General features: G+C 33.5%; 1 protein-coding gene, 1 long non-coding RNA gene and 1 pseudogene across 2 annotated transcripts; 2 read left to right on the plus strand and 1 right to left on the minus strand.

Annotated features, from left to right (window-relative positions):
- Window positions 1-2,283: 2,283 nt before the first annotated feature.
- LOC108843339 (uncharacterized) lies at window positions 2,284-5,584 on the plus strand. Its single transcript, XM_056996877.1, has 3 exons — window positions 2,284-2,310; window positions 2,410-2,556; window positions 5,044-5,584. Exons 1-3 carry the CDS (start codon window positions 2,284-2,286, stop codon window positions 5,479-5,481), a joined length of 612 nt encoding a protein of 203 aa, XP_056852857.1. The 3' UTR covers window positions 5,482-5,584.
- On the minus strand, window positions 3,886-4,446 carry LOC130502057 (uncharacterized). Its single transcript, XR_008940018.1, has 2 exons — window positions 4,355-4,446; window positions 3,886-4,130 (listed from the first exon to the last, which is right to left on the minus strand). It is a non-coding gene; the product is annotated as an uncharacterized LOC130502057 (long non-coding RNA).
- Window positions 5,585-8,979: 3,395 nt separating the features above from the next.
- On the plus strand, window positions 8,980-9,828 carry LOC130502060 (inactive beta-amylase 9-like; annotated as a pseudogene).
- The last annotated feature ends 4,235 nt before the right edge of the window (window positions 9,829-14,063 follow it).

A 14,063-nucleotide genomic window follows, 5' to 3' on the forward strand; every position in this document is an offset into this window, starting at 1 on the left:
TAATCAAACTCTAGTTGCAAACCAGAGTTGCAAGACATCTTCCATCTCTTTCACTCTCTTGGATATCAACAGACTGAGTTTATTTCTTACTCCCTTATCTGTTATCCTCTTTATCACCTCCACTAACAACAACTTCTCTCCATGTTTTACTCTATTCCGTTCTCGCCAAACTCCATCATCACTGCTTGATCTATTTCGACAACCCCTCTCTGACATAAGAATCATCATGTTGTCTTTTTTCGTGATGATTCTTATGTCATCTACGTCTTTCAGTTTCTGCGGACTTTCGGCACCACTCTTGACGATTCAGAGTCCCGACGGCGATATCATAGAGTGCATCAACACGAAGGATCAACCGTCTTTAAAGAGTCCCATGTTGCAAAACCACTCATTCCAGGTATTTTACATTCTCTATAATCCTTGGTGTATACTTTTTCTCAGTTGTGTAACTAATTTGTTTCAATTTGTACATGTCTTGTTCTGTCTTAAACCTCATCAGAATCCTTTGAACATGCCTTTGACATTTGATTAGTACCCACTTTTCCGTTCACTACTGTTTTTTTCTTTCTCGAGCGAACTTCTCCATTATCCCCTTGCGATGCATGTAGTTACAACTAGAACTTCCCTGGTTATTGGTGACTAACAAGGAGAGCTTTCATGGAAATTCTTTAAGCTCCTAGTTATCTTGAGATGAGCCTGATTGTCATGCTGAATGCAAAACAAGTTTTAAACAGTCCTGAGTTGACATTTGTTAAACGATTACCCGCAACACTTGAAAGGCCTTGTAAGCTTATTCATCTTCACTGCTCAATACTCCACAATCTCTCTTTTGATACTTTCAAACCTTAGTTTTAACTAATGACTTCACCAAAACCACTCCGTTTAATGATTTTATGAATGTTTGAAGTTGGTAGCACAATCCATATATCATCTTTTCATGTCTAACTCCCTATTTGTTTTCTGTAAACAGGAGTACCCCAGCGGGATGGTAAAGACAGAAGAAGGAGGATTCGGCTGGCAGGTGTGGCACCGCAATGGAACAGCGTGCCCTCATGGGACTTTCCTATACGACGCGTTGAAGCTGAAGCTGAACTTTCAGAGGGGAAATACGGTCCCCTGATTTCTGACGCCGCAGACAGAGCTACCCGAGGGCATCAGGCAAGCTTCTTTCATTCGGTTAGAATAGGCGTTATTAGTTTAACATATATTTAAGTTTGGTCTATATCTGTGCACTGTGTATTCGAACAGTTTATTATTATTCCCAACATGAATAACTGATGTGTACTTTGGTGAAAAACAGTATGCTGTAGGGTACGTGAGAGATCTACCCATATATGGAGCGAAAGCCACGCTAAGCGTCTGGAACCCAGTCGTGGAGTCAGAGGACGACTTCAGTTTGGCTCAAATCTGGGTCACGTCCGGAAGTTACGAAAACAACGACCTTAACACGCTGGAGACGGGTTGGCAGGTAATGTTATCAAATTATACTTATTTCATGTTACTCAGAATACATCAGAAATTTATGTATGCCAATGTCTAACCATAAAGTTGATTGTGATACTTAGGTCTACCCGTACAAGTATGGCGATCACCAGCCTAGACTGTTCACATATTGGACGGTGAGTTTTCTCTTCTTCTTTTTTGCTTTCTAATATTAACAAATACACTTAGCAGAACTATTTTATTATCACTACTGTTATTAGGAACTAATGCAGTTCTATTAGGTCTCCTATAATACTATAAATTTTGAGAAGAAACATATATATAGAACAATTCGCACATAAGATAAGTATGGTTTACAATGTTCATTAATTTAGTTTCAAAAGAAAGAAAAAGGCGCCAAATTTTAGCCAAAAAAAAAAAAAAAAAGAAAGAAAAAGGTTAACAAAGTTATTGGGCTTTAGCTGAAAGAGAAAAAAATGTAACTGGGCTTCTAGAACAAACTTTGATAATCATAGGATCCTGTAATATAATAATACTATAAATTTTGAGAAGAAACGTATATATATATATAACAATCCGCACGTATATACCTGAATGATTTGACGTGTAGTGTGCTTTTATCTTTGGTCATACCTATTAAGTATGGTTTACAATGTTCATTAATTTAGTTTCAAAAGAAAGAAAAAGGTTAACAAAGTTATTGGGCTTTAGCTGAAAGAGAAAAAAATGTAATTGGGCTTCTAGAACAAACTTTGATAATCATATGAACTATGTGAAACGAGACATGTAAGATAAAGACGTAATTGGGCTTCTAGACAAACTTTGATAATCATAGGAACCATGCGAAACGAGACAAAGAAATCAGGGGTAATAAGAACATTCCAAATGGTCAATAAAATAGTCTGTGTAAATTTGAAACGTAACAACCAATTCAAGTTTATTTGGTTGAATCTTCGTAAATTTCAGGGAGATGCCTATCTTACCACCGGGTGTTACAACCACTATGGTAAAGGATTTGTGCATGTCAACAGACATGTCGCCCTAGGAGGAGCCATCAGCGGGACTTCGACTATTGGGGGAGACCAATTCGATATAGCCTTCCAGATTTGGAAGGTAAGTTATTATTATTCCTTTTTTGACATGAAGGTTACTATTACTTATCTATATACATAAAGTCATTTTAAGATTAACTATTGACCAAAAAAGGATATGGGTTGCTCCCACGTAATCTTTTCTTTAACGAGGTTAAATTTTTCACATTCGTCCAACTTTATAATTGGGCCCTTTGATACTCTGGGCTATCTCTCACCACCACAATAACGAAACCTCCCTCCTCTGAAACGCCTCTCCTCCATGTCCATTTAATTCTCATTTCCCCCCTTCTCCTTTCAACTCCTTCATATAGGATCTGAGGACCATCACTTGGCTCTACTTCACAGCCTACAACAAATGGTCGGTCTTACCTAGGGATGTTGTATAGGCTGTCCAGCCCAACCCAACTTTATTTAGCTTAAGCTCAACCCTAAGTGAACCCTAACCCTTTTAGAACCCATTAGACTATGTAAAATAGGGCTGAACCCTTCTTAACCCTTTAAACCATTTATTTTTTTTACTATTTAAACACCATTGTATTAGTAATACATATCAAATAAAATAGTTTCTGATTAAAATAGCAAAAAGTTTGGAATCATTATTGAATGTCACAAAACATGCTTGAATGTTTGAAACAAACCACAACATCATAAAAAAAATGATCTATTTTGATAAATGTTTCTTCTGCTCTTGCGCTATCTCAACTTTGCTTTCTTTTTTCAATTCCACTACTTCTGTGTGCTGTCCACAAACAAACAAGAAAGTAAACAAAGATCAACCTCGTGAAATTGTGCTGACTACACATTGAACTAAGGAAATGCATAAAGCATGATCACGCATCATCTCGTGAAGAGTGACACAATGCACAACCTCTTTCCTCGTCTGCAACTCAACTTTGTACACATGAACTAACAACGCTTGCTCTCATGAACTAAGAACACAAAACAGCCTTGTACACATCTGCTCTAACATCTCATGAACTAAACCATGCCCTCATGATAAATCCAATTATGACACTAAAGTGTTAAGGTAGATGGGCTTCACACTTAAAACCAATTGGTGATAAGTGGATTGACCCATCTATCTTATATACTAGTGAATATTAGTTCCAACTTCCGATGTGGGACACTTTGTGTCTAATACGCCCCCTCGAGATGATGGCTCTTTAAGCGTCAATCTCGGAATTTATGGGCAAAGATCGATGGGCCAGCTTTGGGCACGGATCGATGTGGATCGGGTTGAATTTTGTGGATCGTGGGCTCTGATACCATGTTAAGATAAATGGGCTTCACACTTAAAACCAATTGGTTTTAAGTGGATTGACCCATCTATCTTATATACTAGTGAATATTAGTTCCAACTTCCGATGTGGGACACTTTGTGTCTAATATAAAGAACAGGACAAATTGAGTTTATTACAAAATCAAAACAAATGAGCTATCTGAGAATAATAAAAAAGAATATTTGCCACAATCACAAAGTCAGATTCCAGAGTCAAACTGAAACAGAGAACCACATGAGATAACGAATAACAAACAGATAATCTGATTTGATCGGAGATGAAGCTAAGAGACGGGTTAAAACCTCCTCTTACCCTGAAACGAAACCAAGTGACAAGGGTTTTCTCATCAGGAACATGAATCAAAACCAACATCGAGAAAAGGCTTACACGATGTATATACCAGTGGCTCAAATCAAGCTATAAGATTATCAAAGCTATGAATTTCAAACACAAACAAGTAATTTTTCAAAAACACAGAACATAACTTTCCTCTAGTTCGAAATCTTAACTAAACCCAGATTGATTGTAAGGCCTAACCTCCAGATACGGCGAGAGAGAGGAGGAAAGAGGGAGACTGGCGGAGAGAGAAGAAGAGTCGTTTGAACATAAAACATTGATTTTATATTTTTATAAATCTAACTAGGGCCTAACCCGATTTAAACCCATCCTTATATTAGTCCAACTCTAAATTGATCCGAAATGCTTTAGAATAATTACTTAGTGTTCTAAATTTTTATATATGGGCTGGGCCAACCCAAAATACATCAGCCCTATACAACATCTCTAATTCACACGACTATAAACAAACTTCTATGGAAAGAGGTGATCCTTAAAGCTTCCTTGGAAGCTCTCGTTCTTTGCATGAAGCCCCAATTGTTGACACCTTAGCTAACGCAACTCTCTTCGAGCTTTTAAACTCGCCTACCTAGTATTCGTTTGTTTATCATTTTAGTAAAGGTTCGGTTCGTTCAAAAAACAATTTCAATTTGGTTTCCATCTGTTATTATTGGTATTATTGACTATCGAGAACGAGTCGATCATATTGATAACTGACCGGTATGGATTCAAAATTTAACCCCCCCCCCCTCAATAGTTGATATTCCATTTAATACTCCTAGGCATCTATAATAAAAATACTTTGAAGTTTGATTATGATTGTTACAGCTTGGATATTTAATTGCATTTGATTTGGTTTAATGTTTGCTAACAATAAACAAAATTTTCAGGATCCCCTTTCAGGCCATTGGTGGTTGGGTATGGGCCTGAATGTAGTCCCGATCGGTTACTGGCCCGTCGAGCTATTCACTACTCTCTCTGGTCATGCCTCCGAAGTACAGTGGGGTGGGGAGGTTCTGTACCTGAACAGCTCTGGAATGAGCAATACCACCCAGATGGGTTCCGGGAAATTTCCAGGAAAAGGATTCAGGAAAGCAGCATATTTCTGCAACCTGCAGATTGCTGAGAAGAACCGTTCCTTTCTGCCGCTTCGAGACTTTCAGATAGGAGCTACTCAGCCTGACTCCTACGGCGTTAAGAAGACGCATAGTACCGGCTGTGGAGAGCATTTCTACTATGGAGGGCTAGGGCCACTACGATCGTCGTCTTTTCGTAGCGATCCTTTAGCTCTTGTGGTTTTATTTTTTGCTATTTCTTTTGTTGTTTAGTTATCATTCTGTAGCCACTTCATATAATATATGTGCTACCTACTTTAATCGTTTGTGTGTGTATTGTAAAAGATTCAGTTGAGAAAATTTATATTTTCAGTTTTTTGATATATGCATTATAATAAAGTAGTAATTTGCAGTCGATATTAATCATAGTAGCCTAGAAAATTATAAATGAAGCCCTTAAATCAGTGCACAAAATAAAACGAAACGAAGCTCTTAAATATTTTATTAGATTAGGTAGATGATGCCTACAAGGTACCACAACAACATCTTAAGGGAGTATTAGGAGTAGGAACTATACAAGTTCCGGTTTGAAACCCTTTAGTAGTACAATCAAAAAAGCACATATGAGGTAAGTAGCTGTCCGAGCATAAAGTCTTAGCGCAGTAAGTATACTTGATTTTATTCTCGTGCTCCGCACCTACACAAACCCACACAAAACATATACGATATTTGTTAATTCTTCAATTATTGTCTTTAAACCATCATGTCGAACTAAGCAGAATAACTACAGTAAAATTTCAACGAACCTGAAACCAAAATGTTGGTGTTAAACACTGAAGCTGCTAATATCACAACAAGAGAAAATATCACCAAATTTTGTGTGTTCGCCATATTTTTTCTTCTGTATAAAATATATAGCAAGAGAAATATCCTTGACTTTTCACGTCTTGTAGAGAACCTCTATTTATATAGCTTTTAGTCTTGGGAATCACAAAATTCATTTTTGTTTTATTTTATTTTAATTGATTTTCCATATTGATACATGTAAATCAAGAATATTTATTTATATATTTGACCAATTAAGTTATTTTGTAAATTTGTCAAAGAAAACTTATTGTTCAAATCTTAATCTAATCAGATGAGATGCAGTGACCTGAAAATCATATGAGCTGTCAAGGAATATCATTATTACCATATTCTGTACATGTCAACTATATGGTTAATGAAAACCAACACGTTGACAAAAAATAATATAACTTTTAGTCTTGGGAAATCACAAATTTCCATTTTTATTTTATTTTATTTTAATTGGTTTTCCATATTGATACATACAAATCAAGAATATTTATTTATATATTTGACCAATTAAGTTATTTTGTAAATTTGGTCAAAGAAAATATATTGTTCAAATCTTGATTCAGTGACCTGAAAATCATATGAGCTGTCAAGGAATATCATTGTTACCCTATTCTGTACATGTCAATATATGATTGATTCTTGTAATTACTGCAAACCTTAGGCTCCTCTGTAATATATATTCATCAGTGTTTTTAAAACCGGACCGGCGAGCGAACCGGAAATATTTTAGGTCACCGATCAATATGATTTGACCTGGTTTGATTGGGTTCGACCGGGTTTGATGTAATAAACTGAATTTAATAATATTTTGTATATAATATGTATATTTTAACAAACAAATTTAGAAAATAGAAAACTGAAATGTAATAAAAATAATAAAATGATCTAATAGTTCAAATCGAAATCAATAGAAAAAAATACATTTAAAGTTTACTTTCCAGGTTTTTATCACTATAAATCTTTATCATCTTTTTAAAAAAATATATACACATTGTGACGGTTGTTCTATGTTTGAATTTGATGGAAGTGGAATTTCGTGATCATTCTCTTTCATTCCTTACTACAGTGTTAAAGTTTTGCAGAGAACATCAAAAACTACAGTGTTAAAGTTTTGCAGAGAACATTAAAAACATAAACGTAAGTTTTCAATTATTTATAGTTTACAAAAAAAGAAAGTTTTCAATTATTATTTTCACCCAGAAAGATAATACTTTGTGAAATGTCACAAACTTAAAAAGAAAAAAAGATTTAAAGATAAAAATATCTTGAGTTGTAGTTTGTCACAAACCATATTTTTTATTTAAAAAAAAACTAATAATTTCATTAACAAAATTTTTGTTTTCTATACGAATCAGGGTTTAATCGGTTCGTTGGATCACCAGTTCCCGGATTTTTAACAGTTCAATATAGATTTTTAACTGGTTCAATTTTGATTGGGTTTTGGCATTAACCCAACCCGACTTGGTGTTCGGTTCGCGGTTGAACCCGGTCCGACCGTCGATTCGGTCCGGGTTTAAAAACACTGATATTCAGTATTCAACCGGACCGGTCCGGGTTGCTGATATTCATACTCCTTGTTCACGAATAAGACACAATTTTACATCTCTATATGCAAGGCTCTACTGCAATAAAATTTATTTTCTTTATGTTAAACAGTTTTTGATTATAATGTAAAATAAAACAAGACACCATATGTCCGAAATATTTAGTTTTATGATAAAATATACGTAATATATGTCTGTAGTATATCATGTATTGGCTTCTGCGTCTTAATGAAATCTTTAGATGGAAAAAGAAAATATTCTTCAGCCTAGCTGTAACGCTCTCTATCGCTCACAGGTGTCTAGCATCAACGTCTCTTAGATCAAATGCTGATTTAACTGTAATAATTATTCCATCACTTTGCATCTCAATTTCCAGTCGTCCACTAATCCCATTTCCTGTAAATTGTTTTCCCTTTTCACTTCATTTTCGCTCCCAAATAAGTGAAATCATGTCACACATCCATCCCAACTCTTGCAAATTACGTAATTTATTATGATTTACATTTCCGTGATGTAGAGTTCATACTCTATTGATACTCGCAGAAGTCTTAGTAGAGTTCATACTCTATTGATAAAGAAGACATTCGAAGAAAATTCATCTTTACTATTTATTTTTATTTTCTACATGTTTTCATTATGCCATTTGTTATGTCTGTATTTTCATATGTATGTTACATGTATTTGAATCATTTTCAACAATCTTAACAATTTTAAGTTGTTAAAAAGAATAACAAATAAAGTACTGCATTTAGTACATGTGGTTTTCTCGATCTCACTTCCTTCAGACATAACCAGTTAACCACAAATCACTTTCGATCTTTATTCGGATTAAATTTAAATGATAAAAATTACGTTCTTTTTTTTTTGATCAAAAAATGAAAGTTCCAGTGATTGGTAACCCTCAAGCGAAGATCTGGAGATGAGAATTAAATATGCAGGGAGCTCGGGTTTAGATTTGGATCCGACGTAATCTCCGGTGAATCGTCTCCGATCAAGCTCCGTTTCTGAAACCCACTACACACTCTAGATCAGTAAGTGTTCTCTCCCCCCCCCCCCACCCCCAATCGATTGCCATTGCTTTATGAGTTTGATTTCAATTGCAAAATTGCGTCTTTCTCTAATTTGAAAAAAAAAAATCAGGAGAAAAAGGTCTCTCCTTTATATCCCATGGGATTGTTAGCAAGGGTGAATGTAATTATTTATATATGTAATTAAACAATATTTTTGTTCTTGATGGTAAGACTCCTATGGAGAGAGGTTTGTGGTGGTTTCTGCGAAGACGGTGTTGACGGTGTTGTTTTACACTTTGTATTCTCTCAGTATGTCTTCTACTCTGGTTTCAGTTTCTGATTTTAGCTCATGTGTGTTTACAGTAGGAGAGTTCCAGTGTTACTACGTTGCACACATGCTTTCCGCTCTCAAATACTACGCTTAATCCACAGGGATCCCAACCCTCTTTGCTTTGGTGACCACACGATGCTCCTGCTTACGATCAACAGCCTCATTCCAAGACGGTGGACATGGTTGGTACTCGTCTCTTCTCACCTCCCATGCAGACCGTGTCCTTGCTTCATCAGCATTCAGCGGAAGTGGTGTGTCTCTAAGTGGGAAGCTACCTCTCTGGAACAAGCTAAGATCTCAGCCTTGTGAGTTAACAGCTGGGTTCTACAGCTCTAATGATAATACCTGGAATGGATCTATACGACGCGAGCACCAATCACCGGCCTCTCTCTCTCTAGCCCATAAGTCATTACTTTCCCAAATCAAAAACATCATGTAAGAAACGCAGAGTGGTTGTTTCAGGTCGTTGAGAATCTGAAGGATGGGAGTGTAGGAATTGATATGTTCACTAACCAGAGAATGGGAGCTCTTTTCTTCTCTCCTGACCATTTTCATGCTTTCACAGTCTTTGTTCGGAACATGAAACCAGGTCGAGCTGTCCTTATATGATCAAGCAGTAGAGGATGATCCTCAGACCGTGAGCTTAGGTTCAGGCACTGGTGCACATAGTTTGCAAACCGCTTGATGAGTAGTATTCATGTTTGTATCCACTTGTTCATAAAACATGAATCCTGAAGTTTCAGACAGAGATCTCTTGTTTCCTTATAGAGTACTCAATGCCTCGACAATTTTTGAGGCATCCTCATGTTTGTAGGTCTTTCAAGTAAAACGCGATTTGCAAGTTGATATCTTTGTGATTAATGTGATAGCTTCAATTTTTGGTTTTGGTATTTTAAGGTTGTTGGATTGTGAATGATTTTAGCAATATTTAGTAGATACTGTATATACATGATTTTGCCAGTACCAAATCGATAGGATATATGTAATTCTTAATTCATATATTATTTTCTGACAAATAAATTTTAATATATGAAATATCAATTTTAATATATGAAATTTTAGTGTGGTCGCATGAAATGCGTCGCTGCCGTATCAAGAAGAGGTGTGACCTTAGAATGGTTCAATCTTACCGGGTTATAAAGTCTGGTTTTGGTGGTTTGGAGAGGAATGCTCTCGATGTGGTGTCGTTAGAGGTTAAGGTTATCGTTCGGTGGGTTCAACGATAAATCTCGTTCATAAGCATCTTGAATTGAATTGCTGTAAGTTTGGTGTGCTAGTATCATTGTGAGTTCCATTGAATTAAATTAGTTGTGGAGTTGTGTTGTTTGTTTAAAGCCGCCCGGTGTGGGTTTTAGTTGCATATCTATGGGCTCTTGTTGCTGTGAATCAGCTTATGTATCAAACTTTGTATTCCTCTTTCGAATAAATATTATCGGATTGGAAAAAATATATATGAAATTTCAATATCTTATTCCCAATTACTCTATATAAAACTGGAGTCGACAAAAAAAATACTCTATATAAAACTGGAAAAAAGTTTCAAATTGTATGACTTCATGTTACAGGTATAGTGCGTGGTTTAATGATGTTCTCGTGAATTGCATTACTATAGTTATTTGGTAGTATTTTTATAGTTTTAATAGTTATAAGTTATTACATAGATAGTAAAAAGAAATTACATTTCGTTTTACGTCATTAGTTTAATAATATATGTAGGCCAAATTCTGCAGAGATTGGGGAATGTGGCTGAAATAAAAGAATAAACAGTGTTTTATTTGTTGGAGAGATAAATGTAATTATTGGGTAAGCATGTCTTAATGGGTTTATTATTCAAATGTGATTGCTTTTTACGTGAAGGTCTAGTATATTAATTAGTAGTAAAAATGTAAGAGACAATGGCAATGACACAAATTGTAAATATTAAAATGAAATAAAAGTAATTTTTCAAATGTATTTCAGTTTTAATAGATTATTTATTGTGTTGTAACTTTGTAAGAATGTATCAAATTCTCATAGAAAAGAGTTTAAGTATGTGTATAATGTGTTGTAACTTGTAAGAATGTATCCAATTATAATATAAATAAGTTGAAGAGGAGTAACAATGCAAACATCCAACGAGTTCTCTCTTCAAGAGTATTTATGTTGTATCTATATACTATTATATTTGCATATTAATCATTTTTAGATATTGTAGTGTTGTAATTTTCAAAATAAATAAATAATATATGGTTTTAGTTTTAGATAATATTTTTATCATATATTTTTATCTAGAAGAATATAAAGAAAGATAAAAGCAAAATTTTAGAAAAATAATGGAAACTTTGAGAAAATATATGTAAAATATTAAGTTAAAATTCATAGATATTTTTTATTTATGTAGTATACAAAAATATAGAAAGTGTTAAACGTTCTTAGTTTTTGAAAAAAAAAAAATCTAAGCACACTAAACACCCATAATCTCGTCTAATGAGTGAATTATAACACTCCCTTTTAGTTATTGCTCTTAAGTGACTAGATTGCTGACCAAATTAACTGAAACAATCAAGGCATCTTCTAAATAAAAAAGCACCTTCATCTATAACTATTTCATATAATGAAGATACATCATTCATTATATAATTTCAGTAGCTTCACCTTGAACAAGCAATCTTACCTCGGCAACAATCTTTCATTATTTTCTGAATCCTTTTCCTCAGATTTTTCTTTCTTACCTCATGTTATGTGGTAATCTTTGCTTCAAATCAAATGATTCAAATCCAATAATAATATCTCACTCCATTTTTGTTTGTTTTTAATCAGAAAACTAGTAATGATATTTTGAAAACACAAGAAGAAGGGTTTGGTTGGCAAGTTTGCCACTTGAATGGTTGGAGTCCAATTGTAGAGTCTTCAGACGACTTTAGCTTGTCGCCAATCTGGCTTGTGTCTGGCCAGTACGAAGAAAACAATTTTAACACGACAGAGTCAGGGTGGTAAATTAGTAAAACACCATTATTTTGGTATTTAAATACTAAATAAGATTTGATCCGCACATCTACTTATCTTATTAAACATATATTCTATCATCCATTATTTTAGTATATTACCAAATTTTATAAATAAAAATATTTTTCAGTTTAAGTAATTTAGCCCTTATTTTAGTTTAGATATATGACATATTTGGATGTCAAAATATTAAGTTCTTTGATTTTTTTCTTATCAACTTAAATTTTAAAATACTATACCACTTTCATTTTTATAACATATTCATTTTTATTAAATTTCAAAAAGAAGTTATCATCTATGATTTTATCTTTTGTAAAATTTAAAATATTATCATTTAAGTTTGAAATATTTATTTTTAAAATTATATGATATTATTAGTATATTTAGTGAATGATTAAAATTTCAAAGTTTTTAAACAGCATATTTTGTAAATAGCACTTCAAGTAAAAGTTAGTTATATACTATTTTATATGTATATAATCATTTTCAAATAGCATATTTTACTGTGATTTTTAAATACTATCTCCGTATCATTTTAAGTGGTGTTTTATGGAAAAATTGTTTTATTTTAAATAATGTTTTCAAGTTTCTATGTAAAAATAAAATACAATTTGATATTTTTAATTATTTATATTCTGCAGTATGATTTTTATTGGTTGAATTATTTGTACTTATTGTTATTTTTAGACAAATGCAAAATATTAAATAAAAATTTGTAATTTCTTAATCGACGTGTGAAAACCTTAAAACCCACTTATTTTGATACAGAGGGAGTAGTATATTATACCACTTTCATATGTTTTGTAAATAGCATATTTTACTGTGTTTTTTTTTTTGGGATCAAATTCTTTTACTGTGAATTAATCTTTCAAATTACAAGTTTTTTTCCGAGAACTTGGTCAAAGAAAATCTATTGGTCAAACTATAAAAAAATTGACCAGATGTCAAACTATAAGATGGAAAGTCATAAAGTGATAAAACCAATTGATTACCTGCCGATATGCAAATTCAAGTCCTTTATCTTTGTTTTTTTTTTCACGTGTCTTCATTTCAACATAATCCACCGTTTGTATAGTTGTTTTTTGTTTGCTCTTCAATTAAACACAAAGTAGAAACCCACATATTAAACACAAACTGAAAATTGTGAACTATAAGTCTAATAGTTGTAATTTATAAAATGTTCCATAATTTCATTAGCTATAAGTCCATAATTATATATGTTCTACTGCAATGCTACGGTTTCACATTTCTGCAGCAAAAGACTTTCCACATCCGCATGTTTGTGTGGCGTTAGGGTTCGAGAAAGAGAAGCCTCCGCCGATTAAAGCATCACTGTAATCAAGCTGCATTACAAATCCTAAGAGCATGCTCTTCGGATCACAGACTGCAAAAAGAATTGTGTCCAAAAGAGAAAAAAATATGAGATTTCATTTTACAGATGGATAAAAAACACTAGCTGTAATCAACACATAGAGTCAAGAACTTGAAGTCTCAGAACAAGTCAGTCTAAGTGACCAGAGCGAGGACTATCACAAGGCAGACAATACTAGTCTGATAGAGGATATCAGTGTCCAAAGTGCACATCAGAAGAATCTACTGAGCATCACCATCCTACTTGACAGCATCAATCTAAAACTAGACAACAACTTCATCTTATGAATGGTAACCAAATAACCTCAGCACTTTTTATTTTGAACGCACGCTTCAATTCAATACACCAAAGCAGACATTTATATGCAACGTCGCGTGTCTACATCATCAAACCACTAACTGATCTAATCTAATCTCTTGGACCTTATTATACCAGAATAGAAGGATTATCCAAAATAAAACCAAGGGAAGAAACTTACTTATACTCAATGGTGGAATCATCTGGTCTTGCGTTGGCTCTCTTCTCAAAGTTATATACTATTATATTTGTATATTACTCATTTTTAGATAATTTAGTGTTGCAACTTCAAAATAAATAAATAATATATGGTTTTAATTGTAGATAATATATTGTTATGTTTACTTTAATATTCTTTATTATATATTCTATCTAGAAAGAATATAAAGAAAGATAAAAGCAAAATTTTAGAAAAAATAATGGAAATTTTTGAGAAAAATATATGTAAAATATTAAGT

Source organism: Raphanus sativus, unplaced genomic scaffold (genome assembly GCF_000801105.2).
Source record: "Raphanus sativus cultivar WK10039 unplaced genomic scaffold, ASM80110v3 Scaffold0408, whole genome shotgun sequence".
Lineage (NCBI taxonomy): Eukaryota > Viridiplantae > Streptophyta > Magnoliopsida > Brassicales > Brassicaceae > Raphanus > Raphanus sativus.